This window comes from Pezoporus flaviventris, unplaced genomic scaffold, assembly GCF_033815535.1.
Source record: "Pezoporus flaviventris isolate CSIRO_AGI_PZ_B2104156 unplaced genomic scaffold, CSIRO_AGI_Pfla_v1 ptg000031l, whole genome shotgun sequence".
NCBI lineage: Eukaryota > Metazoa > Chordata > Aves > Psittaciformes > Psittacidae > Pezoporus > Pezoporus flaviventris.
Genome location: NW_026892579.1, coordinates 9,890,993 through 9,917,056, shown reverse-complemented (window position 1 = coordinate 9,917,056; position 26,064 = coordinate 9,890,993). Strand labels below are relative to the sequence as shown.

Sequence of the window (26,064 nt, the reverse complement as noted above, 5' to 3'; positions counted from 1 at the left end):
ATGTAGACTTAGGAAAAAACAGAGCATAGTGCTGGCTGTATGACTGGTTTTTAAGTACTCCCATTCACCTTTCTAGGGAGATCTGCTTTAAAATATCATCTGAGAGGACTTGAACTTTCTGTAAATGAAAAGATGATATTTTTGCTTCATATTCAAAATAAGTATTCAAAATATTTTATCTAAGCTAAAGCTTAATAAAATAGAATAGCAGTTACAATTGGATTCAGTAGTTTTAAAGATTGTTAATGCAGAGGAATTAGATGAACAAAGCACAGCACAATGGCTGGTTTATAGGAGCTGCTGATACGCATCCTTGTGTAATCTGGCAGACATGAACTGGCTTGCCTCACTTTTGTTACAGAATATGTTGCTTTTTGTTTACACCAGTGTAAGAGAATGCACATGGGAAGATAAAGGGTCATATCTAATGTGTTTCAGTTTACCTGTCGGTATCCCACCCTTGTAACCATGAGCTTCACCTGGCCCCTGGAAATCCAATCTAGATACCCAACACTGGGTATTTAGACTGTCCCGTGTCTAGGAGTCTGTAAAACCTACACATGAGAAACACTGAACAGAGATGTGTGCCTCACCCCCACTGAGCTCCAGCTCCAGCAGGCTGCTAGCTGCTTGGGGTCATCCAGCCAGAATCCCTGCCTGGGGACAGGGACCTGCTTGCCTCCTTTCACAGATCTGAGATGCTTTAATGTTTGCTTATGACAATGACATGCAGCTGTTATAGAATGTGATGGTGCTGCCCACTTCTAGATAATGACATAGTTACAGCATTTATCCATGAAATAGGATTTATGTCTTCAGTGTTTTTCTCAGCCTAATGTATCTTACTCCCAGAAAATTATTATATCCTCCAGGGTTTAGACAAGTTTGGGAGGAGATTTACTACTGCATACAATGAAAACTCTAGGATTTACTGCTATTCTTAGTTATTTACCACCATTATTTTATTGCAGTTGTTTATTTCTATGACTTTAGTGTCTGAGTCCTTAATTGCTTATTACCGTTTATCTTCAAAGCCTCACTGGGGTAGGGAAATAGTCCTGTCCACACAATACACCACACATCCCTTAAATGAGAAGCTGTGGTGGAACTGACAACTGAATAAAATTGCCTCGGAATCCACAGGAAAAGAAAAACTGCTATAAAATTCTTCTGCTCCCACAGGCTTTTGGAAATGTCCCATCTTTTTCCTGGTTCATGACAATGTTTAACAACATTTTTGGCTGGCAGAATATTTGGGTCCAAACCCTCTGTTGGCAGAACCAGCTGCATAGCTACCCTCTAAGAAGGGCTTTGCCAGCCATGGTTTGATCTGATGCAACCCCAGATGCTAGGGCTTGCAGATGACATGCTTGTGCTGCCTTTCTGCTATACGGTCCTACTGATGAAGCTCCACCTACACGGTTTGATTCATCAGGATGAGGTGCCTTGATTCACATGGTAAACTGAACTAACTCTTTTGACTTACACAGAAGTAAAATTAGAGCAAGCAGAAACTGAAAGGACACAAAAATCTACAAGAAATGAAAATTTACATGGATTAGACAGGAAAAAAAAGTGTGCTTTCCCTTGGGAGCCCTGAACTTAATACGTTTTTATGCATATTAATGTAATCAAAGTAAGCATTTTCAAGAGGGATTAACAAATCACCTTAATAAGGTATTTATTTTTTGTACCATAAAAAAATATCAGTTATACAGTAACACTTTGAGGCAGAAGAGTATGCATTCAATAATTACACTAATAGAAAAAAAAATATTTAATATGTTAATATCTGAACTCAGCAGATTTTTTCCCCTTTTCTATATAACTAGTTTTCTTCTAGCTGAATAGCTACGGATTTGTTTTTATTTTTGACACATGCTGTGCAAGACCTGTTTATAAGAGCTGTACAATATTGTATTTTAATTTTTCATGTACATGGAGCCCAAATATATCTTATATTTATCATTTATAATAATTGAAAACTACAGAGCACCTTTTTTTTCTGGAAATGTAGCATCAACATGTTTTTAATTACTGCAAGCATATGCCTTTGTTGTGGTGTGGCAAAACTACAAAATTTCATCCAAGCATGTATTCGGCTTTCCCAGCTTTATTCTAGTAGAGGTCATATATCTTTATGTATAGTTTGCTATCATTCTTTCCAGTACCAAGTTTCCTTTGATCACTGTCACATTTGCTGGTTTCTTGAAAATTTAGGACCAGGATGGCAAAATCACCAAGTCCAGCCTCTGTTATTATAGGCAACTGAATAAAATAATGTTTTTCATTAAGCACTTAAAATTTGCCTTGCATCTCTACTGTACATTGGGATACATTCTCTCTGGGTTATTCTGTAGCTTTGAGTGGATTTGTATGACATCAAAAACATTGCTTAGAATATGTTACCTGTACTTACACTATGATTGGATATAAGGAAGAAGTTCTTTACTGTAAGGGTGGTGGAGGCACTGGAATGGGTTGCCCGAGGAAGTTGTGAATGCTCCATCCCTGGCTGTGTTCAAGGCCAGGCTGGACAGAGCCTTGGGTGGCATGGTTTAGTGTGAGGTGTCCCTGCCCATGGCAGGCTGGTTGGAACTAGATGATCTTAAGGTTCTTTCCAATCCTAACTATTCTATGTTTCTATTACTAGCTAAGAAAATACTACCTAATGAAAGAATTACGGGTCAGTGCCATGCCCCTAATTAGGCAAGACCTGCTTTGAAGCTCTCACAATACATTGCTGCACCCAATGAATTAATTTACCACAAGCCCAATTTAAAACAAACCTCTCCTCGATAAAACCTGAAAGAAGTTGAGTGTTCTCCTTTTTCTTTTCTTTTTTCTCTTTGGACTGTCCTAGGCCATGATTTTTTTTTAGCTTGTATGGTAAATTTGAACACCTTTGCAGGCTGTAAGGGCAATTCCAGCATGATGTTCACAATTACAAAAACTCTGGAAGATCGACTGATGCTGACGAATGGGCAAATCATCACATGAACCAGATTCTGCCACTATTATCTTATAATGGAATACAAATGTAGACATAACCTCAAAGGAGATTATGAAACTTCCAGAAATGTAACATGTGACTAAAGGGCAATTACTGCAGATCAAGAAAATGATTCATTAATAGTGTTCTCAATTCACAAACCAGCATGGACTCAAGTATCCATTCACTTAAACTGATTATGAAGGAGCCCGACCACCTCACTGATAGTTATTCCTAAGTAAAAACATAGCCATAAATTGCATGATGCTCAAATCAGGGCTTCATCTAGCTCCAAACGTTTACTAACCTATAAATAATCACAGAATCATAAAATGGTCTGGGTTGGAAGGGACCTTTAAGGGTCATTCAGTCCAACCCCCCTGTAACAAGCAGGCATATCTTCAACTAGACCTGGTTGCTTTTAATGTCTCCAGGGATAGGGCATCTACCACCTCCCTGGGCAGCCTGTTCCAGTGTTTCACCACCCTCATAGCAAAAAATTTCTTCCTTGTATCTAGCCTGAATCTCCCTTATTTTAAAACCATTACCCCTCGTCCTATCACAACAGACCCTGCTAAAAAGTTTGTCCCCATCTTTCTTATAAGCGCCCTTTAAGTACTGAAAGGCCACAATAAGGTCTTCCCAGAGCCTTCTCCTTTCCAAACTGAACAACCTCAACTCTCTAATGACTGGGTGCATATATCACAAAAGCTTGTATTAGTTCACTGACATCAGTCTGACTGTACCTTTACTTAGGTATATATTATACAGCTCTCCCAAAACACTGGTGTATGTGTCACATACCAGAGCGCATTTTACAGTACGTTTCAGAAGTGCTGTGAAGATTAGAAAAAGCAGAGGTGGAAAGGGCTTGCCATCTTGCTTCCAGTCCTATTGTATGTACTTATACAACTGTAGATATCTATGCCCTGAATTCTACAGCTGAAATGTTCTGCCAGTCATGACTCAAACAGAGGCTGGAAAGCTGGAGACAAGTTTTTAAAAGTGACTAAAAGCCCAAAAGCCACAGTAGCAAAAGCTAAACAAGAGTATGCGCAGATACTGACTCAGACACGTCCTAGTAGAGATTTCTGATGGTAACTGACTTCATCAGAGAAAACCATCCCAGGGAACTAGGTCTGGAAACCAGGAGGAAACCAAGCCACACACCAGTCACAAACAAGGAAAAGATTACCAAAGTATGTAATGAAGCACCCATCACTCCAGAGCAGGTATCTTTCTAAGCAGTATGCTATAGTTGAAATAGAATAAATAAGCTTGATACAAAAATTGGGTAGGCAAGACTCCTTGGTCTTATTTTGAAGGTGAAGATGATCGTACTAGTTTATTAAGTGCTGACCCTATTTAAGTTAGGCAGGGTTTTTTAATACATGGGTCAAGCCCATAAATTCAAGAAACCCAAGGAGAACATTAATCAATGATTTATATTTCACCTAAATCTAGAATAACATCTCTTTTATGTTTCTAGGCTATAATCTTCTTATGTTTGGAGATTGCTAACACATAAAACATTAAGTATACTCTTCATATAGGTCCAGCAAGTTATAGGATGAGAGATTTTTAAATTCTTGTTATCAGAATGAGAGATGGGGCCTGTTTTTTAAATCACCTATTAAAAACCAGGCATATGGTTTTCAGAACAGCTCAACCAGGTGAAGCAGAGTGGGGATCCAAGATGCAACGTAAGGGCCAGCATCCACTAGAGATGACACACTTCATACCCACCTCAGCACTGAGTACTGCTGACATGTAAGACATGATACTAACCACAGCACTGAAGTTACATGAGAATACCTGTTTGAGGCATACCAAGGGGTCGGGTACTCTGCTGTCTTGCCCCTTAACTGTCAAAAGTGTAGGAAGGAAGCACATGTTTACTACGCACTGCCAGCCTCTTGCAGTGTACCATAGTATTTTCTGGGTCAGTCTTTAATAGCAGTCAATGAACTCTGCAGTTTTTCAATTCCTTTTTGACCAAGTAACTTTGCGAGTGAGGGGCTTCAAACATTAAGTAATACATACGGAAAACATCACGTGGAAGGGCTGTTAGAAGGATTTGGGGATTATCACATTGCATGCTATAGTATTTATGTTTGACAGATTTTCCTCTCTGAGAAAGGGACATAAAATTAAAGCAAAAATTGTACAATGTTATCTGCTCCACACTGAAGGTCCTTCAAACAGGTGGTGTTTCATATCACATCTAATAGCTTTCTTATACATACTGCATGATTATCTTTCAAGCACGAGGTTGCATCATTATTTTAAGTCCTCCATCAACAATCTCCAAGATCTAAACTCATCCATATACCCACACATACACACACAATGGTTGCCCTATCACAGTCCAGCAGTTTTAAAATATTAAAAATGTCATCTACCTCCAGATGTATCAAGCAGCAATACAGGCTCATAAAATAATAATGCTTCTTATTTTTTGATTACTGGCAGGCACCAGGCACAGCAGGAGGAAGGTAAGTTAGCAAAGACATTCAGACACTCTCCCCAAAGGCACAGTGACCTCAAGGGTCAAAAGCATGAGCTGGTGCTCACTTATGCCATTAAACCACCACAGAATTAGGGGGAGAATAAAAAATTGTTAAATCAGGAATTTTACAGGCACAGAAAAGTGATTCTGGAAGCTAAGTGAGAACGTTTCGGTTAAAAATTGTATTTATTGCTGTAGCTGTTTCTGACAAACCTAGCTATAAAGAATATTGTAAAACAAACTCCAATGGTTTGGCAGTTCATTGATTAGCAGTATTTATTGTATATGTCACGAATGGCATTGACACTATGGAAGCCTGGGTCCTATAGCATCACATTCTATCAGAAACATTACACAATCATTTCAGTAAACTATATTTGCAGCAGACACAACTGCTTTACTTTTGTAATGCCAGCAATTACATCTTTGTTTTCACACATTACATCTTTAGGACAGCTAGGGAGAAACCAATTGTTCATGAGACAAAATTTGTTGGGGGGCTTTTTGCTCTTTTTTTCTACTGGATTGTTGTTTTAAGAATCGTGCTGTGCATTTCAAAATCTTTTCTTTCTTTAAAGAAAGGAAACAAACACAATGGGTTTCTTAGATCTTTTTTGGCAATATTCTTCATGTTAATTGAGACAATGTTGTCCTGGGTTCAGCAGTAGCAGTCATGTTTCTCCTTCGTGGTAGCTGGTGCAGTGCTGCGTTTTGACTTCCAGCCTGGGAACGGTGTTGGTGAAGCCGATGTTTTCGGTTGTTGCTAAGTGATGTTTACCCTGACCAAGGACTTTGTGAGGCTCATGCTCTGCAAGGGAGGAGGGGAAGCTGGGAGGAAGCAGGGACGGGGCGCCTGACCCAGGCTAGCCAGGGAGGTATTCCATACCACAGCACGTCATGCTCGGGGTGGGGGGTAACTGGGAGTTACCCGGAAGGACACGGGCTTCTGGGTGGGACTTGTTTCTTGGCCGGTGGTATTGTATTCTCTTCCCTTCTTATTTTCTCTTATCATTGTTGTCACTGGTGGTAGCGGTGGTGATTTGTGTTGTACATTGGTTGCTGGACTGTTCTTGTCTCAACCCGTAGGAGTTGCACTCTTTCGATCCTCCTCCCTCCCGGAGTGGGGAAGGGGAGAGCCCCGGTGGGGGGGGGGGCCCCTCGATTGTTGTCAGCCCGGCACCACTCACTGAGAATGAGTGAACAAGTTGCCTGACTGGGTTTAAACCACAAAATGTTCACATGGCATATATATGAATGCTACAAGCAAGTCGCTATAGTTTGAAGACAACTTACTTGTTTTCATTGACTGGCTACACTTCATTATGGCAAATGATTTTGCGAAAGTGTAATAACACATTCCATGGGTTTGGTTTTTTTTTTAAGAAAAAAAACAAACCACAACACAGAGGCCACCGCAGTTACAGTAAAACTTAAGCCTGTTATGATTTGTTTTCCTCTAAAAGTAGGGAGATGAACATCAACAAAAGAGTCAACAGAAACTAAACACATTGCACAAACGGTCAAAACACAGAAGCCAACCCACTGGCTCTAGAGAGAGGAAGAATTCAAGCTACTCCAATGAAAGTAAATGGCACTTGTCAGTCAAATTTGGCATGACTGGGTCTTATTCTGCTTCTTCTTTCCGCCCTTCCGCTTCACACTTCACATTTCCCTTCTTTGCTCTGGAGAACGGCTGCCGCAGAGTTTTCCTTCCTAGGACTGTGGGCTGAAGGGGCTGCAGTTTGTAACCCCCACGGGCTTGCGCTGGGGGGACCTTCTCTGTAGGTGGTAGGAGGGGTGCAGAGTAGGGGTCTCTGGCAGTGCAACGTGGTAGAAGTTCGGTAACCGAATGTCGTACCTAAAGCCTTTCCCCATGTGCACTCTGTCATTCAAGGCATAGAGTTTTTCAGCAATGTCTCTCCCAATTAAAATTGAGAACAGGCGGGAGATGAAACGGTGTTTAGCAAACAGCAGATACAGCTTCTTTCTCCTCCAGGCCACGTACCGACAATCTGTCTCTGCTGTAAGAGTTACCTATAGGAAAGGAAATTAAAATTAGCTAAGAGGGAAGGCAGTGACATTGCCACTGCTGCCCCTGCTCAGACAGCACCCTTCTCTCAGCAGGCTGTGTCTGTACACTGCATACACTTCGTGTTTTTGTGCCTACTGTAATTAAAGCCATTTAATCCAGCCAGAGAGCTCTGTAAGGTCTACTGTATGCAAAGGACAAGTGAGAAGGGTCATTGGGAATGTATAAAACGATTGTGCCTTGTCAGTCTCAGTGACAGTATGCCTATGCCCACACTGAATGGCAGCCCCAGCCAGGATACCCCAACCTTGGCCCAGCATTCCCTGCTTTGCTCTTGACAGCCCCAGCTGCAAAGGCAGGTCTAAAGAAAGCTCTCAATAAATGCCATTTGCCTTCATGACATGAGACATCAGATCCCACACAGGCAGGAGCTCATGTGTCAGTCAAGTGGCAGCACTGGGAAGGCTCATGGATCAGAGAGGCAGCCTGGATGGACACTGAGTCCCAGGCTGTACCCCATGCCAAGCTGTATCACAGCCATGTCTCTCCCAGCCCGCACTCTTGGGTTCACCTTTCACAGGGAAGCCTTTTCAGCACTAACTTGCACCCACCTCCTGCAAACCTGTTTTCCCAGGGCTGGATTTTAGCACAGCCAAAGAATTCAAACAGCGTCTACCTCCCATATTAGCTTTAAGGAAAAGACAATTTTTTGTAACAAAAGATGCAAACAGAAAGAAGAAGCAAGCAGCGCAACCACTCCAGCAGGTAAAGCGAGGATCTCCCTCCCCAAATTAATGTAATGCCACTTGTTTGTATAATTTCACAAATGAAGCCCCCAGCTAAGTGAACTTATTTCTAAACCAATTAGTACTTGAACAGTTTTCTGTAGTATTAAAGAAACCCAACAAACCCTCCACTTTTACCTGGAAAATTCCCTCTTCTGTGGGCCTCAGGGAATCCCATTCAGGAGAATCCAGAAATTGAAGAGGAAAAATATAATGCAGAAACTCCCCATCAACTGTCACTCTGATCCTACCAAGATAAGATGTGTTAATTTGTTAGTACTACCTGTACAGCAGCAATGACTGCAACAAGAGTGTGTTATTTCTACTATGTGAGGAGTTTAAATATAGCTTTGAGTGCATGAAAAAGCAATCACTGGACAACAGTATCCTAATTATATTTCTGAATCCAACTTGATCAGGCCAGTTGAAAGAGAATATAAGACAATCGTGCAACTGAGATGGAAATCTTTCCAGGCCTTATTCAAGTCATATCATTATTCCCTCTAGGGCAGGTCTGTGCAGTGATGTGAAAGCTTTGTCAGGAAAAGGCCAGCGTGCACTGGAGAGGTGAAAGACCAATGTACACAACACCATGCACCTCCTTTACGTGCAAGCCATGGGATATGCTTCTAGGTTTGGTAAATATGTGTTTTAGAGGGAACAAAGTGGCAAAAGCAGAGAGTGGGAAGCACGAGTTCCCTATAGTGTTAAGTATGGTGCTCTCAATGTTTTACAGGAATTACATGACTGCAGGACTGTCTCTGGAGTCAGGAGAACAGCATGGATGTACAGGATCTCTGTGAGAATGCTGTGGTCTTCTGCAGATGCCAAAGCAGAATTTACTTTCTACTTTTAAAATCATACTTAAGTTTGAAGGCACACAAGCAGGAAAAATATGTTAAACCTCATAAGCTAAAAGACAAAAAAGCAAGCTCTAGGCATACTGGTTTCACATCTGGTCATCACAGAAGTTAATGCTTGTTACAATATCAGAAGCAGCAGCCCTATACTGCACAAAGGAGGGTAGCAGAAACTCCCTGCATGATTACTAACTGGTTGGGCTTGCAGAAGGATGGACACCTCTCCTTCAGTATGACTATGACTAAAAGCAATGTCCACATGGTACTTTCCAGCCAGCTCCCAAGAATGCTCTGGAACAGGTTATCACCAAGGACAGCTACCTAAAGTCCACATTGTTCATTGCATGTAGTCCTAAATCAGATGAGTTTTAATCTGCCTACAAAATCCATCTGTCCATGCAGCAGGCTGTTAAAATGCATGCACAAAATGTCCCATTGTCCTGGGTTTAGCAGCTACTGCTAAACTCAGGACACCCATCAAAGACAAACCATGGCCATCATCTCCAGGTATCCCACCTGCCCTTGTAGTGGTCCAGTACTGTAAACACTTGGTATACCATTTTGTATACAGTATGAAAGCTAGCACTGCCCTTCAGGAAAGCATAAGCAAGGGAAGGGAAAGCATCAGCAAGGTTGCCAGAAGGGTCTCCAGTATGCAGGGAGCAAAAGCAGGTGTATTTATTGCCTCAAGGTCTAAGGGTCACAGTATACAGTAACTGTAGACTCAGTTCTACAAATCTTGATAGGGCTCAACTATGTTCCTTTGTAATGGAAAGGTGCTTTTAGACTTTCTGCTCTCCCTTACTCCTCCCACTACCCATAAAGCAATCAAATACAATCTTTATCGAAGTCAAGATCTCTATCAAATAGAGTTTACCTCAGTATATTGGTTTCATAACTACCTTTTACTCCAGTTTCAGAAAGATGCTGTGTTCACTAGCTACGCAGTAGACAGATAGCAAACCATAGCCCAGAGACTGAAGCACCTATTTGTTCCCTTTATCTGCCTAACCTGTTAAAATTACTGTGATACAGTGGTCTGGAAAAAAAAAAGACTTTAAATCCTTTACTTTATGCTATTACAGATTTTGCGCTTAGTGGTTTTACTCTAGAACTGTAATAGATGAGTGTATTTAGCATATTAATATTTATATTACTTACATTAATATTTATTCTATTGTACTGGAAAAAGAACAAACAATACAGAAACCAGGCTCATTTTTTTTTTCTTTCATTTTTAAGAATTAGGGAAAAATAAAGATGTTTGCAGGAAGTCCAAACAAACCAATACAAACCTGCCTGACACAAGCAAGGACAGTTTATCAATAGGTGTTTTGCCCTGCATGGCGTAACAGTGTTCCTTCTCCAGGGTAATCACTTCTGCCTCACAGCACAAGACGATCTTCCTGTAGACAGTCAAGGAAATTCCCAGAGGCTGGAAGAGAGAGCTATAGAGTTCCTGGAATTCTCTGTCAAAGGAAACACTCCGAACTTGGTAGGTAACAAAAATGAACTGGACGAAGCATATAGCAAACAGTATAAAATTCCAGGAGAATATATCAGCAGCACAGACATCCAGCCAAGCCCAAATAGAAGAGCAGAGAAAGCCTAATCCAAGTAAGCTGAAGACATAGAGAAGCCCAAAGAATCCACTTCCACCCATGAAGCCCACAACAAAGAGAATACTGGCTAGGTGGTAGATAGATCCCTCTGCCTCTCGCTTCCAGGTGGTACATGTAGGATGTGCATATATCAAACTTTCCCAAAAAGTTGCATTTTCTCCCATGGCTGAAATATTTTTTCAATTCAGTTGAATCCTGGAAATTTTTATTTATGAGACGCAGCTAGTGGGGTCCTTTGCTTTTCCATTCTTGCAAACTCTGCTCAATGATCACAAAACATCAGGGGCTCTTTTGGTAGTAAAGTTGCGCTTAGGATTTCTGGCAACAAGGAAGCTAATGTCCTCAGAAGGCAATGTTGTTTCTCATCAGTTCATGCACTGTTTTGACTTTAGCCATGTCACCCGTAGTGTCATCTGATCTGGATAAGTGAAGAAAAGAGGAATTACTTATAAAATGATTTTCATCAATTAAACTCTATCAAAGCTTTTATTGCTTAAAACTACAGACTGTGTTACAATCTTCCAATTCCCCTTTGTGGCCCTGTGATTCTAGGATCAAACCTTAATGTTCTTTCAATTGAAGATCATGTTTCTGCATCCATGAACCCTGTAGCAATAGTAGCACCACCACTGAAAAGCTGTACATCATATCCACAACATCCTGTGACAAACCTTTCCACTGCCTAACTGCTGAAAAGGTAGTTGCATTTGTTTGTCCTGAACCTGCTGCCTGGGAGTATCATTTAAGCTCTTGAACATGAAGTGACAGTGAACTCTCCTGTTCCTTGTCCACCTCCTCCATCTCACTCTGGATTTTGGTCAAACCACTCTCATTAATGAGTTGAGCAAGGCTGTTCTCTGTCCCTGAAGACAGAAAACTGCATCACCAAACACCACATTAAGGGAAACCCAAGTATCATTGGGGATGGTCTTTTCTATTCCAAGGATGGCAGGCAAAAAGCTGCCATGTATGTCTATTTTGTTAGAACATGAAGTAAGTAGTCCTGCAAAATACTCCTCAAAGGATATTTACAAAGCCATTTTGTAATATTCTACCTCACATAACTTCATGCCATGGACCACATAATTTTATTGTTCCAATACTGTAAAGTTAAACATCCTATTTGTTTCCATGTAACATGCTTCTAAGAATTAAATAAAAAGTAAAATTCACAACCAAAAAACATGAAAAAAAAACCCAAAACAAATACATAAAAAAAAAAAAAAATCAAAACCCGCTTTCTCAGTCTTTTAAAGTAAAAATGCATGCTTCAATGTGAGATTAGACATGGTCGAAATTGCAAAGCCAGAATTTGTCAGTGGTGTAATCACTGTTGAAACCCATCAAAGTCTTTAACTGCCCGTCCCTTTTCCTGGTAAAATATCAGAGAAGCTAAGAAATATCTTGCCATCTAAATTATTAGATTGTCCAGAGTATCAAAGGCTGATTTTTTTTTTTTTTTTTTTTTCAACAAAAGCCACAGCAGTCAATACTTTAAAATCCTGGTGCACATTCAGCAAGGCTTTCAGTGGTGGCTTTTTTACAGAGGCAGGTCTAAGAAATTAATAGTGCAAAGTCACATCACATTTCCTAGATGCTACAGCTTTACTTCTTTTAAGTTTACTCAAGCCCCAACATTAACTCCATGATTCAAACCCACTAATGCTAAATAGAGACATAAAATCCTAAACAAATGAGTAGCAAAGTTCAGAAGTAAAGTTAGGAAGAGAGCTCTTCCTCTCTGGGAGTGGTGACAAGGAAGTCACCAACCCACAAAAACATCACATCTGAAGAGCACAGAACCTCTTCAAAATGAGACTTGACATCTTACTGCACCGGAAGAGCAGGCATTACAAGGATGAAGTATTTTGTAATTATAAGCTTTTTTGTTTGTTTCTTTACCCAAATACTCTTCTCTGGTACAGGATTTCCCCCCAGATGCAGGATTTAGCCCTAGGAGAACAGGAGATGAGAACTGAACCAGCTACAAAGAAGTAACCTTGGAATGGTAAAAGCGTGAGGAATTTTAGGTGGTACTTTCGTGGTCAAGGGCTAAGATTTCTGAACTAGAAAACAATAAAACAAACACACAGTTCCCAGACCCCGTGCTCTGAATCCAGTCAGTGTTTCCACTGCACAGTCAAACATCAGTGGCATAGGTCTTTTGCTGGATTGTTATTTTAAATAGAATCATTGGTAAGACTAAGTTTGTACTACTGTTAATACTTCTACTCTATTGCCAAGGTTTTTCTCTGAACAGTTCTCATGAAGACCTTAATTCCTACAAAAAATTCAATGTTTTGAATGGAACCACAACTGAGAAGTTACATGGCAAGCTGTATGCATGCCACAAACAAAACTATGACTCTGTACTGTAACCTGCTTTCCATTACCAATGTCTTTCTGTCATGCAAAGTGACACACTGCAATAACGTGATACAATGCTACAATAATTTCACGGAATATATGTTCAATTTCCAATTTGCTCGTAGCATTCGCAGTCTGCCCACACTACAGCTCACAGCACTGCAGTAAAACATCTATTCATGACAAAATGGGTCAAAATAATTTGAAAAGAACAGCATATGACTAGGACACAGATAGAGAGCCATAGTACATAAAACCAAAGGCTTGGAAAAACTGTCCTGTATTTGTAACTGTTTATTTTGGAATGGAACCTGCCTTCCAAAGCCATTGTATGCAAAATTCCTTATATCTGCACATGGAGAACTTCTACTTGTGCTACAGCATCACCCAGGCTGGAGATGGCCTCCCTCCATCCGAGCAAATGGAAGGGCAAAGGAGGGAGGCTGGTGCCAGCACAGAATACAGCCTCTCCAACAAGACACTCTCCTGAGCTACATAAGGTGTGCAGGCAGAAAAAAAACAACCCTCTGGAAATAATGATGAAGCCTGCTCCTAAATGGAGCTGGTTTCTCAGGGCTACAGGGAAGAGCGGGCATGCTTGCTGCCAGTGAATTACAGGCAGAAAGAGATAATTCACCTCTTTTAAATCAGTAAATTATTCTATGATTTGGGAGCTAGAAACTGTTAATAGTTTGGTTTTTTTTAATGAAGTATTAGAGCAAAGACCATAGTATGTATAGGCCTAAGTATAGTAACATTTCCAATTCTGTTGGCATTTAGTGCTACATAAGGTCTTTCATGTTTTTCCTTACAGTTCCTACAAGTCCAAAATTTAAACTCTTAAGGGATTCAGAACAGTCTCAGCCAACTCTAATTAAACCATTCATCTACTGAAAGCAGAGGTAAAGGGAGAAGAATCCCCAAACCAAAAAAACAAATAGGTGTGGTTCCAGCTGTGAGCTGTCCTACACTGAGGACCAGCCTACAAAATGCCTACAGTAGCATGGAATTACCAAGTCTGTAAGCACCCAAAAGGGCACCATTCTCTCACTGAGATGCTTCAGTGTCCTTAGCTACCAGAACAGGGAATGTGCCAACTAATGTGGCCTTGTTTGATGTCCTGCTTCAGTTGTCCTGGCTGTGGTGAACAGTTACTGCTACAGGTTCGTCTGATGGTGGTGACGAGGCAAGCTTCAGCAGAAAACCAGATTTAAAGCAGTTATCTTCGATTATAAGCTGAAAAGCTATCTTCCCCACGCAAATGCTGAGTAAGTTTTACTCTGCTCCCTGCCTATGGAGAAGCAGGAGGAGCATGCAGAAGCACAGCCTCTGCTCTGTGACGTATTAAGAATAACACATTGACATTTGTAGGCTTCCAGAGATCTCCCAGCTCAGGAAGGAGACCTGCCCTGCCAACACAGGCTGAATTACTGAGATGCTTCTGAGTGTTTTCCCCACCACATACCCTACCCTCTCCAGCAGAAGCAGATCAAGTGCTGGAAAAAGTCAGCCCAGCTGTAAGATGTAAGCAATATTACTCCATTTACGGCTTTGAAGCTCCAGCAAACTTGTTGATTTTAACCCTTTCTGATGACAGCTTGGTCCTTTCAGCAATGCTGCTGTTTGTTTTAAAGAAATGGATTTCTTTAAGGCAAGCTGGGGTTTCAAAACAGTAAATGGATTATTTAACTTATACTCTCCAAAATAAATACCTGCCATCAACTTAAAACTTCATATAAGGAGTATACTAAAACAGTCAAAACAATGAATTTATATTGTCATTTAAATGCATAGCACAACCTCCTGCTCCCAAATGGGCATTTTCTCCATACGCTGCAGTATTCCCGTAAATAATTACCACTTACGTACATTTTTAATTTGCTTGAGAACTGGGTACTTCAGCCCAATTTTGTCATGGATTACTCAAATTCAACTCAGAGAATCTTTGAGTGTTAGGTTACTGTGTCTGGATCACAGTAAATTTCTGCAAAAAAAATAAACGCTAAAAGCCCTGAGGCCACCAGCAGTTCTTCTTTGTTATGTTTAATTTAAGTCAAAAGTTAAGCTATTCAGAGTTCAAATACTCCATTCTTCAGTCTTATCCCAGCTATTCAGCTGAAAGCCCTCAGCACCTTCACACTGTACATGTTGAGAGGCCATAGAGCTGTAAATATAGCTGATCCTGTAACCAGCCCAGATGAAGGTTTTGCTACAGGTTTGGAAGCAAAAAAGGATTTTCCTTTACAGCATATGTGTACATTTCATATACAAAATGAGATTCTGCTGGACTTAGCAGGATTTGTCTCATTGGTTTTAGCCACTGTAGATGTGTAGATGTCTATACATGAGCTTGTGCCCACAGACTGGCTTAGCGGTCAGTAAAGCTGCTTCAGCAACTCTGCTTGGAACCAGCTGGTCCCTCCAGCCAAGGGGGGCCCTCCCAGCATCGACACTCCCCGCTTCCAGAGGAACAAGCTCTGAACACCCTACCAAGGCTGGCAAGTTACATCTGCTCTGGCCATCATTTCAATGTATAAAAAGAAGCTGCTCCTTAATTTTAGCAAGTACCTCGTCTAACATGCAATGTAAATGCATACAGTGATTAACATACACCCTTTGGTTGCCCTACCTCTCTGAAATCCTCCCTCTGGCCCTCTGCTGACAACTATTGCTCTCAGCGATTGTTTATGTAGCACGCTTTCCTGAAGCTACTTTCCTTCTGCATTGTTCACCTGGGGCTAGATACACAAAGGGACAGAGATAACCAAACTCTTAGTTGCAATGAAGCGTCCAACTCAATGCACAGAAGAGCTATGCACCTACAGAGAGTCATGTCTATGTGCATATAGGCAAGTATGGACAGATAAACAATATATTTTCACTGATAAACAGTCCTTGGGCCCACTCCAGGCTTAAAACCTGCATGCAGCAATTAGGACAGTAACTGACAACAAAAGCTAGCTTACCTTGAACTTCTTGAGACTATATTCTAGAGAAAGCACTAATTATAATACTGGAAAATACACTGTTTTCCTGAGAAAATGCAGCCTGCACAATATGGAGAAGGCTACAGTAGCTTCATCACAGTCCATAATATCTATTAAAGAAGATTTAAGGAAGATGAGGAAGAGGACTATCCAATCCAAAAGACAAAGGTATCAAAATAATCAGTTACTATAAAACTAGATATATTTAGATTACAAGGACACACAAACTTATATAGCAAAGATAGTTTATTAATGGGATGGCTTTAAAGAGTCCCTTTCCTGGGAATTAAAGAAGTCTGGTACCTAAATCAAATCTAGGTATGCTATTATTAAAAATATTGATTGATTTACTACAGTTCTGTTTTTGTTCTACAGAAAGTCAGATTAGATGACCACAATGATGTCTTCTGGACTTCTGTATTAATTTCCTTAATCTGAAAAGTGTGTACATACCTAGAAAGTTACATAGCTGGTCTTCCCAATGATATCTAGAAGCCTACCTCAGATACCAACTAATCAGCTACTTCAGACAACAGAAAACACTGAAGACAGGTATATCTCTGAAATTATTCCTCATATAGCCCTTCCAGAAGGAACCTTCATCTGTGTGGAGCCAGCATCCATTTCTGCCAATGCTTTTCAAAGAAAGGGATGTTTTATCAATGATTGCTTTAACATGAAACGTGTATGTCACTCCAGCAGCCAAGCCTCAGAATCCCACTCCCTGGATGACTGTCCCCATCACAGAGCGCAGAGCAACCATGGCGCAGTTCTCCCTCTCTGTCTTGTTTCTGCGCAACATCACAGTTTCAACTAAAAGGGCAGCAAGTGACCCACCCACAGAAGTCAAAAAGAATCACTCTGGACACCCTCATGGGAGGAAGGAAGATGGATTTGGACTCCCTTGGGCAGAGGAAAGCACGGTGTGTCTCACTGATGTCTCATTGCTATGTCACCGCCTGGATCACTGCTCTGAGTACAGATTGTCAGTTGAAAGGCAAAGCATCTCAGGCCTTAGGAAAAGCAGTCAAACCGCAGCCTTCCCAGTCCTTCCAGTACCCCCTGGGCTGCACAGACTGCAACTGCCAAATCAGATCCCCTGCCCCCCTAGCATCCATGTGAAGTGATGCCTTCTCAGAGAGCGACCCTTCTGGGAATGCTCAGTGCTATAAAATAAGCAGCCAGAGCACATTCAACCAACAGTGGTGCTTCACCACCTTCCGGGCATCCCTGAGAAACAACCACCAGCCAAGCAGGACTTTTCAGGGGCAAAACTCTGCTCTGGCCAGGCAAAATTTAGGCTCACACACTCAAGTTGTTCAACCAAGAACCCCCTTCAGTCAGCTGCTGCCTAACCCTGGAGACACCCCAACACCGTCTCTACATTGAGGTCAATGGTCCATGCAAATGACCCACCAACAGCAGGGGCTAGAGACTGGCTATCCTCCTTACCAGGCTGGGCCAGAACCACTTTCTGCAGAGCAAAAAGCTTTAATGTGTGCCTTTTCATGGGAGTTTCAAGTCATTGAGTTTGCATGGCTGCAGCTGGGGAGGCCTGATTCTACTTGCAATTTGCTCAAATTCCTACTAATCTTTTTCAATTGAAAAAAAGTTGGGGAGGAGGGAGGGGGATGCCATCAAAAGGGAAAGAAAACCCACAGCAATACAGAACAGTTTAAAGTTCATTAGAAGCACCGCATATGGTGAAGCTGCTATTATTTAGTCTTTAAATATTTAAAGACCAGCTTACTCTACACAGCTTACAGTACTTGAACGATTCCTCATTTATCACTGAAAAATATACAGTGCAATCCGCCGTGGTTGCAAAGCCAATATTGAAGATGCTATCTATTTTACCATCTAGACAGCATCCAATGTGAAAAAAAAAATACAGATTTTCTTCCTATTTGAATTAGAACTGATGACCCATAAGTACATGTGGTATTCCTGCCAAAGTAAGAATAAGCCTCTCCCTACTTTTTTTTTTTTTTTTTTAAAGGTCTTTTGGTCCTAGGAAACATGAATATGGAATGACAGACATTTTTAAAATGAACTCTGGATTGCTAGCACTTGGGTAAAATTGAGCAAGGCTCATATACTGAACAGCACTGGCCAAATAATAATTCAGGGGGTCTGTTTCGTTGTATTTTATAATAGAAACTGCAAAGTGAAGCACAAGTTCAAGCTTTTCTACAGTTCAGCTTTTAATTTGCTAATAGAGAAAGCAGCTACAACACATTACACAAGTGCTTTAAAACTGTGTTAATGAACTACAGCTGAACTCTGTAGAACTCAGCTTAAATTATTTTGTACAGTGGAGCAGTACCTTTGGATGGGAAACAAAGTCAACCACCTGACGTGAACTTCATTTCCCAAAAACGAAATAAACACAAAGGCTTGGTTCATTGTACTACTCCCGCTCATACAACTGGATTACAGAGAAGCAGCGTCGTGAGCCGCGTGTTCGAACAGATGAACAGCAGGGTGAGCCAAGCAGTGCCACACTTATGTACCCCATAAGCCCTAAACCAGAATGAAACACACTAAAAGGTAGTGAGGATGCCCTAATTGAGCTTCTGAAATTGTTTATCTTTAGTGAAGGCTTGGGGTTAGAAGTACATTTATATTCTCTGCTTTACTGGAATGAGTGTCATACGGCTTTACATACAAAGCAGAACCAGGCAGAAGCATGCATGTGGTGCTGGTTTAGCATCACTTTCATTAGTTTTCTATGAGAACCAGAACACTCTTAGTTTTGTCACCTAGTATAATCACAAACCAAGGCTTGTTCACTGAAAAGTCATATCTGACTTTTATTTGGGCAACAGGGGCATGGCCAGTTACGTGTACTGCACCATCCCCTGGAGACACTGACCAGAGCTCTTTTGCTCAAGGTAGTGGAATACACCAATATGATAAAATAAAATCTCATCTTTGAAGAGCCTGCCAACTGAATAAAAAGATTAAACGTATCTTTAGCTAACAACCCTTTTCTGAATCCTTAATAAACTTTTTGTTCTCAACTTCCATCATAAAAGCTTCTCCTGCCACAAACTTTGCCTTCATAATTACCTGTATCACGTTTCCTTCTGTTTCAATACCTATTCTCACTACAGGACTTGCAGTGTACTTGTTATTTTGCAGGCAAGGCGCTTCTTTAAAACTTGACATTTTAAGCTACTTTATTATTTGGCACCAGAGAGAACTTTGTGGAAAGCCTGAACAGCAACAGTTCCACAGATGTGGAAACCATTTCTTGGTTTGCTGTGGTCAGTGAAGACATTTTCACTTGCATGTATACAATCATATTCCCGTTAATAAACAGAGTGGCATGACGCTCTAGTTCTGGAAGCCAGATTTCATCAATGACATCTTTATAACACTACTGGGTGGTCCATGATTCAGTATTACAAGAGATTAGGTATATAAAATGTTTGACCATAAAGCGACTGACAGTCTGAACGCACACAAAGCTTTACAGCACAGTTGAAAAAAATACAGTAAAATAGAATATTTTGGAAAAAAATGTTGGGGAAAAAATATCATTTGGGGAAAATATGTGTTTTGTTCTGTCAAATATCATTTGTTCTGCCTTTAGAAAAAAACAACTACAAATAGAAAAACAGATCTCAATTTCAGGGTTCATCTGCTCTTACCAGTTGCTGATGAGGTGAGAGAAGAATCAAGTAACGGCAGCCCATGAAACAAACCCCTAGTGAGTGCGAGTAATCCCCAGATCCCGAGTTGGTTTGGTGCAAGCAGCGGTACTCCCTAAAGCCGCAGCGGCTACCCCCGAGGAGGCAGCAGAAGCAGCGCTCCCCTAAGGAACGGACCCTAAACCCGAGACACGTAATGCAGTCTCACTTCACACAGACCCCTCGGGAGGGGAAGAGGAGGGCAGCGAGCCCCGTTTCTTCATAACGGGGACACGGTGACGCTCTCCAATTTCCAGCCAAGGCTGGACTCATGCTCTCCGGTCACCCCCGCCAGACCGGACCGCACCGGCGGGGCGCAGCGAAGAGCGGCGCGCTCCTCCGCTGTGGACTGCGCTCCGGCTCGCCCGGCGTTGCCCCCACCCACACAACCCCCGGAGCCACATCCCCCCAGAAGGTCTGTCCCCGCCGCCGCCCAAGCCCGAAGCGGGTGTCCCCGAGGCGCAGCGGGGTGGGAGGCGGCCCCGGCTCCCCCTTACGCCCGGGCAGAGAGGAGCTGGAGAGTGCTCCGAGCGCTGCCTGACTGGACAGCGCCCGCGAGGGGGAAAGAGGCGGGGGCAGCGCCGGGGCTTCAGCCCGCCCTGGCCCGGCTCGGCTCGGCACGGCCCCAGTCCTGCCCGCGCCCCTTACCTGCCCCGCGCCCTCGGAAAAGTTTCGCGGCCGCCCGGACGGGACGGGCTGGGACAGCCACTCCTCTCCTCGCCGCTCCCGGCACCGCGTCCCGCCGCGGCCACCGACCCGCCGCTGTGACTAAAATAGGCAGAACCCGGCGGGAGGCTGCGGGCGGCGCCAGCTCCGGGGCCGGTACCGAGCGGCCGCAGCGCGCAGGCGCCTCCCGCCGGCCCCCGGGGGCTGCGGGGCAACCCCCGCCGAGGTGAACAGAGCCGTGCCCAGGCTGGGGCAGCTGAGACGGCGGGGGCTGCCGTCAGTCCCTCGCGCCCCTCCTCCTGCCGCGGCCGCGCTCCCCGCTTCCCCGCCACGCCGCGCTGCCGGTGAGCGCCGAACGCGTCGGGGACGGGGGAAGTTGGGGGCAGGCGGGGGAAGAAGGAGGCGGCGCCGGTGGCTACTGCGACCCCTCCGGGAGGGCCGAGTCCGCGCCGGTGCCGCCGCTGAACTTGGGCACCGAAGACCCGTCTGTGGGTGCAGCCCGGGTGTTTGGCTGGGACTCGCGCGCAAACCCCGCCGCTCTTGGGACACGCCGGGAGTGGCGTCTCGTTTGGTACCGCTGCCTCGGGTTACGGTGGGTGGAACCAGTGGTTTGGAATAAATAAACGTACAGTTTTCTGGTCTTTCACCCCACGCCTCATCAGCACGTTCTTCAGCAGAGAGATACGTGCCTGCAGGGTTGCCCTCATTACACGACTGATGCATCTATTGATACACGGAATTCAGTTATTTCGTTTGGGTACAAGCATATGCCTCGCCAAGAATACAGGTAGAAGTGCTGGTACTGTGTCAGCACATAAGGCTTTCAGCGTATGAGCCGCGCATTTGTTTTGATGATTGCCTTGTGTCTCCGAGCAAAGTTATTGACTGAGGGAGACAGACTTACAAGTTGCTAATACACAAAAAATCACGGCATATTAAATGCGCAGCTCCTGTTACGACAGAAGCTGTTTCGCAATAACTGGAGCATGAACAGTAATCTCGTTTAAATAGCAAGTGGGGAGGACCTGGTGTGCTTGCTGGTGGCCGACTCTGAGGTCCCATGGTAGGCTGAAGGACAGGCTCATCGCACAGCAAGGCAATGCAGGGCGACAGGCTGATGTGCATTTCTCCGGAAACAACAGGACAGAGCAACCTGTCGTGCTCTGGACAGAAGGATCAAGGCTTTCCTTAACACCGTTATGAACTTGCTTCCTCAAGAAGTTTTTCAATTCTCAAAGATTTTAAACTCCATATTTACCAGGGAAGAAGATGCATAAATTTTTTGAAGCAACCAATTCTCCTAAAACTTGAGAAAACAAAGAGCCAGAGAAGTTTAACCCGGCGCTACCCGGGGTTACATCTATCCAAAATATCATTATCTGATTGCAGTACTTTATTATTATCATTATTATTGAGAGAAAAAAAAAAGTCTTTTTATAAATCTGATCAAGTATGTGTTAAGGTTCTTGTAGTTAATTAAACATTTAAAGGGTTTTTCTGTGTGGCGCCAAATATTTACCTTTCAGACATGCTTTGCGCATGATATTTCATGACTTCTTTAATTTTAGCAGTATGGCTTGAGGGATTTCTATACTGGCAAACCTGAGGCAGTGCTGATTTACTTTTTTTTTTCTCATTTTTATTCTTTGTACTTGGGTGGAGTTGAAAGCACTTACTCAGATTTATGCCCAGTTGCATTAGGCATAAATTTACCCACTATATTTACTCTTCATTGGGATGATAGTGATGGGATGGGAAAATGCATAATAAACAAGGATCCTAACATTTTTTATTTGACCTACTTATCTACTGAGATTACAGTATTCTAATAAGCCATTATTACAGAAATTAAAACATGTTCCTCTTAATCATTGTAAAAGAAGCAATAAACTTTTGATGGCACATCTGTAAGACACTTTTTGAGTTGTGCTTAGTTGGAACCAATGGTCATCATAATTCTCCACAGACACATAGATCACCAGGGAACAGTTTTACCATAATAATTTTTATTACAATTCAATCAATTCTACATCAAATATCCTCTAGCATGCTAGGACTAAGGCTACAAATGACCTTCTCAATCTAGCCTTGAAAAACAGGCTTGGATAAGAGATCCAGAGGAGGCAATAAAGAAATGACAAAGCCACCACACCCTGTGGAGGGGGTAGCACTGCCCAGCGTGCTTTGACCCACCCACTTGAGCAGTCAGGCTACTCCCTCATGTATTTAAAACTGCTTGTGGTAAAATGTCTATTTTTAAAATATCTATTTTTAAAAGGTCAAATAAATAATAAATGTAAACCAAAATTAAAACCAATATTATTCTTTGCAGCAGCATGGCGAGATAGAAAGGTCATGCTTAAAGGTAGGCTTGCCAGAGAGCCTGTGGCGAGACTCATAAATCCAGTATCAGACTGAAAAGCTGTAGGAGGCTTTGTGGCCCTGGGTTGAGGAAGAGGCTCATCTGTGGCAAGTGCTCTGCATGGAGCCAGCTTGGGAGAGACAGCAGAAAGTGCAAAATTAGTTCCAGTTGGGCTGGGCAGGAACCTGAACGCCTGAGCCAGTGTCTTTGGGGCAGTGCCACTGCTGAGACGTGAAACTGGACAGTGTGAGTTTCTGGCTGGTTGTAAACAGCTCTCTTCTCATACCTGCCGTTATATTTATTGGAGTACCTTAGATGCACCTATCTCTGGGCAAGATCCATCCTACGAGAAGTCTGATAGCTCCATAAAACTCTCAGATTGCCTTGCTGTTGGCTTCTTGACAGCCCTGACTCCAGACACTGCTTGTAGTGTTGCTGCAGTCAAAGCAGGGTTACCCAATCAGGCGCCTGAAAGTAACCCCAGGGTGCTGGCAGCAGACCTTCACTTGGGTTTGCAGGTGATTTTCCCCAGACAGAGGAAGAAAAAACCTCAGTGTATGATTTCACTGTCTAAAAAACAGCTCCATCTATTTCCTCAGTAACTGCATGGGAAGGGACTTACAGCAGATGGTTGCCTTCTCCATTTTCTCTGAAGTGAAGCAATGGTGTTTCTTGTATCATGATGTACTTTAGGAGAAGTTATAAATGAGTATGTTTAAGGGGGAGACTTCAGTAAATTCCCACTGCATTTTTCCTTTCCCTGCATTGTCCTTGGTCAATAAAAATAAGTTATGAAGCAGGGGGATATGGTAGCAGGTGACATGATGAATTACCTCTCTAAGAAGTGATGTGCTTTTCCTCTGTGGATGTAATATTGTACTTCCCAGGTAGTTGTAAGAGTGTCTTGTGACTCTTAAGAGTTCTTAGTCATTTTGGAATGAGAAGTAAACTCTTTATGTACTTTGAAAAGGTTTTAGCAGACTTTGGCATAGCTGAGTTCTGCTACAGAAAACCCTCCTCCCTTTATTTGTGGGTATAATTGAAGTAAGAAGAATCACGATTGCATTTGTGTAGTAAGGTAGTTTTTAAAATTGAGATATCAATCAAGTCATGTCATAACACAATATAATCCTGTAATTCAGATCATACCCAGCCTGCAGAACTGAGCAAAATTCAAATTGGAAACCTTTCTTAAAATGTCATTCAATTAACAGCATTCCCTGTCAGGTACAGATAAAATAGTTTTAATTTAAGCAAAAGGCTTTTTTTTTTCTTTTTAATCAGTATAATAAAATGCTAAATAGTACATTTAAGTTTTTATCTTTTCACTTTTAAAGGCTTTCAGATAATAGACTTGGAATTAAGCATCCTCAGCTGCAGTTAAGGTTAAGTTAAGCCCTAGCTGCTTCTCCACCCAGGTTTCCATAAGCAAGGGTGTGGGGGGTATAATTCTCTGACCAAATGACTTCACACCCTGTCGCAGCTGATCACGGAGGAGGATTATTCTGGAAATTGGCTCTTCCTGACCTGAGCTCACTTCAGATGCCAGCATCTAGAAGAGATGGAAGAAATAGCCAACATAGGATTTAGCTGTAAGAAAAATATATAAGCCCCAGTCTGTGGCTGCTGCTTCTAGAGATGCTTAAATTCACACAGTAAGTGCTTTAGGTTTGTAGAGGGCCCCCCCTCTGTAGTTTCTGCATGAGCCAGGGTTGCACTTGCCACAGCTCAGTTGCTGTGCTAGACCATGACAGAGCCAAGGGCATGCTAAGTGCCTGCTTCTCTCATTCTCAAAGGTTTGAGTCCTGCACAAAGTTTAGCTGCTGTCAGATGGAGGAGCCAGAGAAAGGTCCAAAATTCCTATGGGCCAAAAAGACAGGTGCAAGGACCATGTGTGTTGAAAGCCTAGTGCGCAGGACGCTCAGTGTGGGAAAGACCTGCACTTTCTCGAGACTGTTTTCACTTTGCAGCTAAATACAGTTTAATGGCAAGTACAGAAACAAACCTGGAAACTAGCACTAAAGCTGGACTTTGTGCCAAAACCAGTGCCCCATAGCATCTCTGCCTCACTCAGATACACCCCAGGAATGCGGAGTATGTCCAGGTGTTCAGAAGCTGGCAAAACCAGCATGGTAAATGTTGTATCGCCATACAAGCAAACAGAATGTCAAAAAAGAGATGTGGACTTGAATTGTTCTAGACCTTTAGCTACTTGCATGGGAGCTTTAACCACAAGACTGTTAGGTAAAAGGTTGACTGCCCACACAGCCCATGTGGCTCTGATGAGACAAGGTGCTTCACTGGGCTGACCTTTGCATCACTACAGAGCTGTACTTCAGTCCATCCCTTGAGTAAAGTGTCTGCTCGGGAGTGAGAATACAGTTAACAATGCAAACTGTAAATCTAAAATCTCTTCAAAGCATTATGTAACTGTGGAAGATATCAACTGTGAAAAGGTTATGTTACCGTCAGGTGAACAAAGCAAATGCTTTCCAGCACGACTGTTTAAAGACTCTTCAGGCATGGTTTCTGTTATACTATCTGATATTCTCTCTTGCTGAAATTCTGAGCTGTCATCAACCTCCTACTAGATATTGTTGGAAAAAGGAAGGAAACCTGTAATTCCCAGACTAATCTTTCATGTCCAGTATCTCAGTAAATTGCATAATGTTTCCAGTAGCTCTTAGATTTTTACTTCTTATTTTTAACCCCATACTCTTACTGCTCATTTTGCTTTTTTTACCTTCTTCTGGCTCCCCCTTCATCTCTTCCCAGAAGCCTTCTGTCTCAGTCCTTGCATATCAAGCTATTTTCACAAGCACTGTCATTAAGAATAGATAAAGATCTTCTAAATAAATTATTATCTTTGCTTAGAAAGATCCAGATGACCAGATGTGCAGGCCAAAGCAAGAGGTTTGTTTGGCTGGGGGAGCCCATCTTCTTGTTAAAAACAAGTTTGGCCTGGCTCAGAGTTGCACCAATTTCAGTTGACACACATGCAAAGGTATCTAGCTCTTGTTTCATCCACTATAGCTCTTTTTCTCTCTGTTAGGAAGATGCATCGGCAAGAAAAGTGTTAGATTAATTGCAGGTGGAAACTATGGGTAACGTATGTCATTGAGTCCTAGCAGTGAGCAGAACCAAGTTAAGCCCTTGGCACACTTTCCATGAAGGCTTACGGAGTTTAAGA

At 42.5% G+C, this 26,064-nt stretch overlaps 2 protein-coding genes across 4 annotated transcripts in view; both read right to left on the bottom strand.

Moving 5' to 3' along the window:
- The window catches only part of BVES (blood vessel epicardial substance), a 57,909-nt gene extending 37,320 nt beyond the window's left edge, over positions 1-20,589 (bottom strand). For all 3 annotated transcript variants that reach the window (XM_061460178.1, XM_061460180.1, XM_061460181.1), the window contains exon 1: positions 20,495-20,589. The gene's annotated coding sequence lies outside the window, so the exon portion shown is untranslated. The remainder of the gene's footprint in view (positions 1-20,494) is intronic.
- On the bottom strand, positions 6,027-20,545 carry POPDC3 (popeye domain containing 3). Its single transcript, XM_061460182.1, has 5 exons — positions 20,495-20,545; positions 10,471-11,215; positions 8,454-8,562; positions 6,741-7,535; positions 6,027-6,153 (listed from the first exon to the last, which is right to left on the bottom strand). Exons 2-4 carry the CDS (start codon positions 10,959-10,961, stop codon positions 7,215-7,217), a joined length of 921 nt encoding a protein of 306 aa, XP_061316166.1. The 5' UTR covers positions 10,962-11,215; positions 20,495-20,545; the 3' UTR covers positions 6,027-6,153; positions 6,741-7,214.
- Positions 20,590-26,064: the final 5,475 nt, after the last annotated feature.

Excerpts from the sequence above, each read along its gene's own strand:
- POPDC3 (XM_061460182.1), bottom strand. The coding sequence starts at position 10,961 with ATGGGAGAAAATGCAACTTTTTGGGAAAGTTTGATATATGCACATCCT. Across the intron at positions 8,563-10,470 it reads TCCTTGCTTGTGTCAGGCAG|GATCAGAGTGACAGTTGATG; the intron begins GTTTGTATTGGT and ends TTATCTTGGTAG. Across the intron at positions 7,536-8,453 it reads CAGAAGAGGGAATTTTCCAG|GTAACTCTTACAGCAGAGAC; the intron begins GTAAAAGTGGAG and ends CCTTTCCTATAG.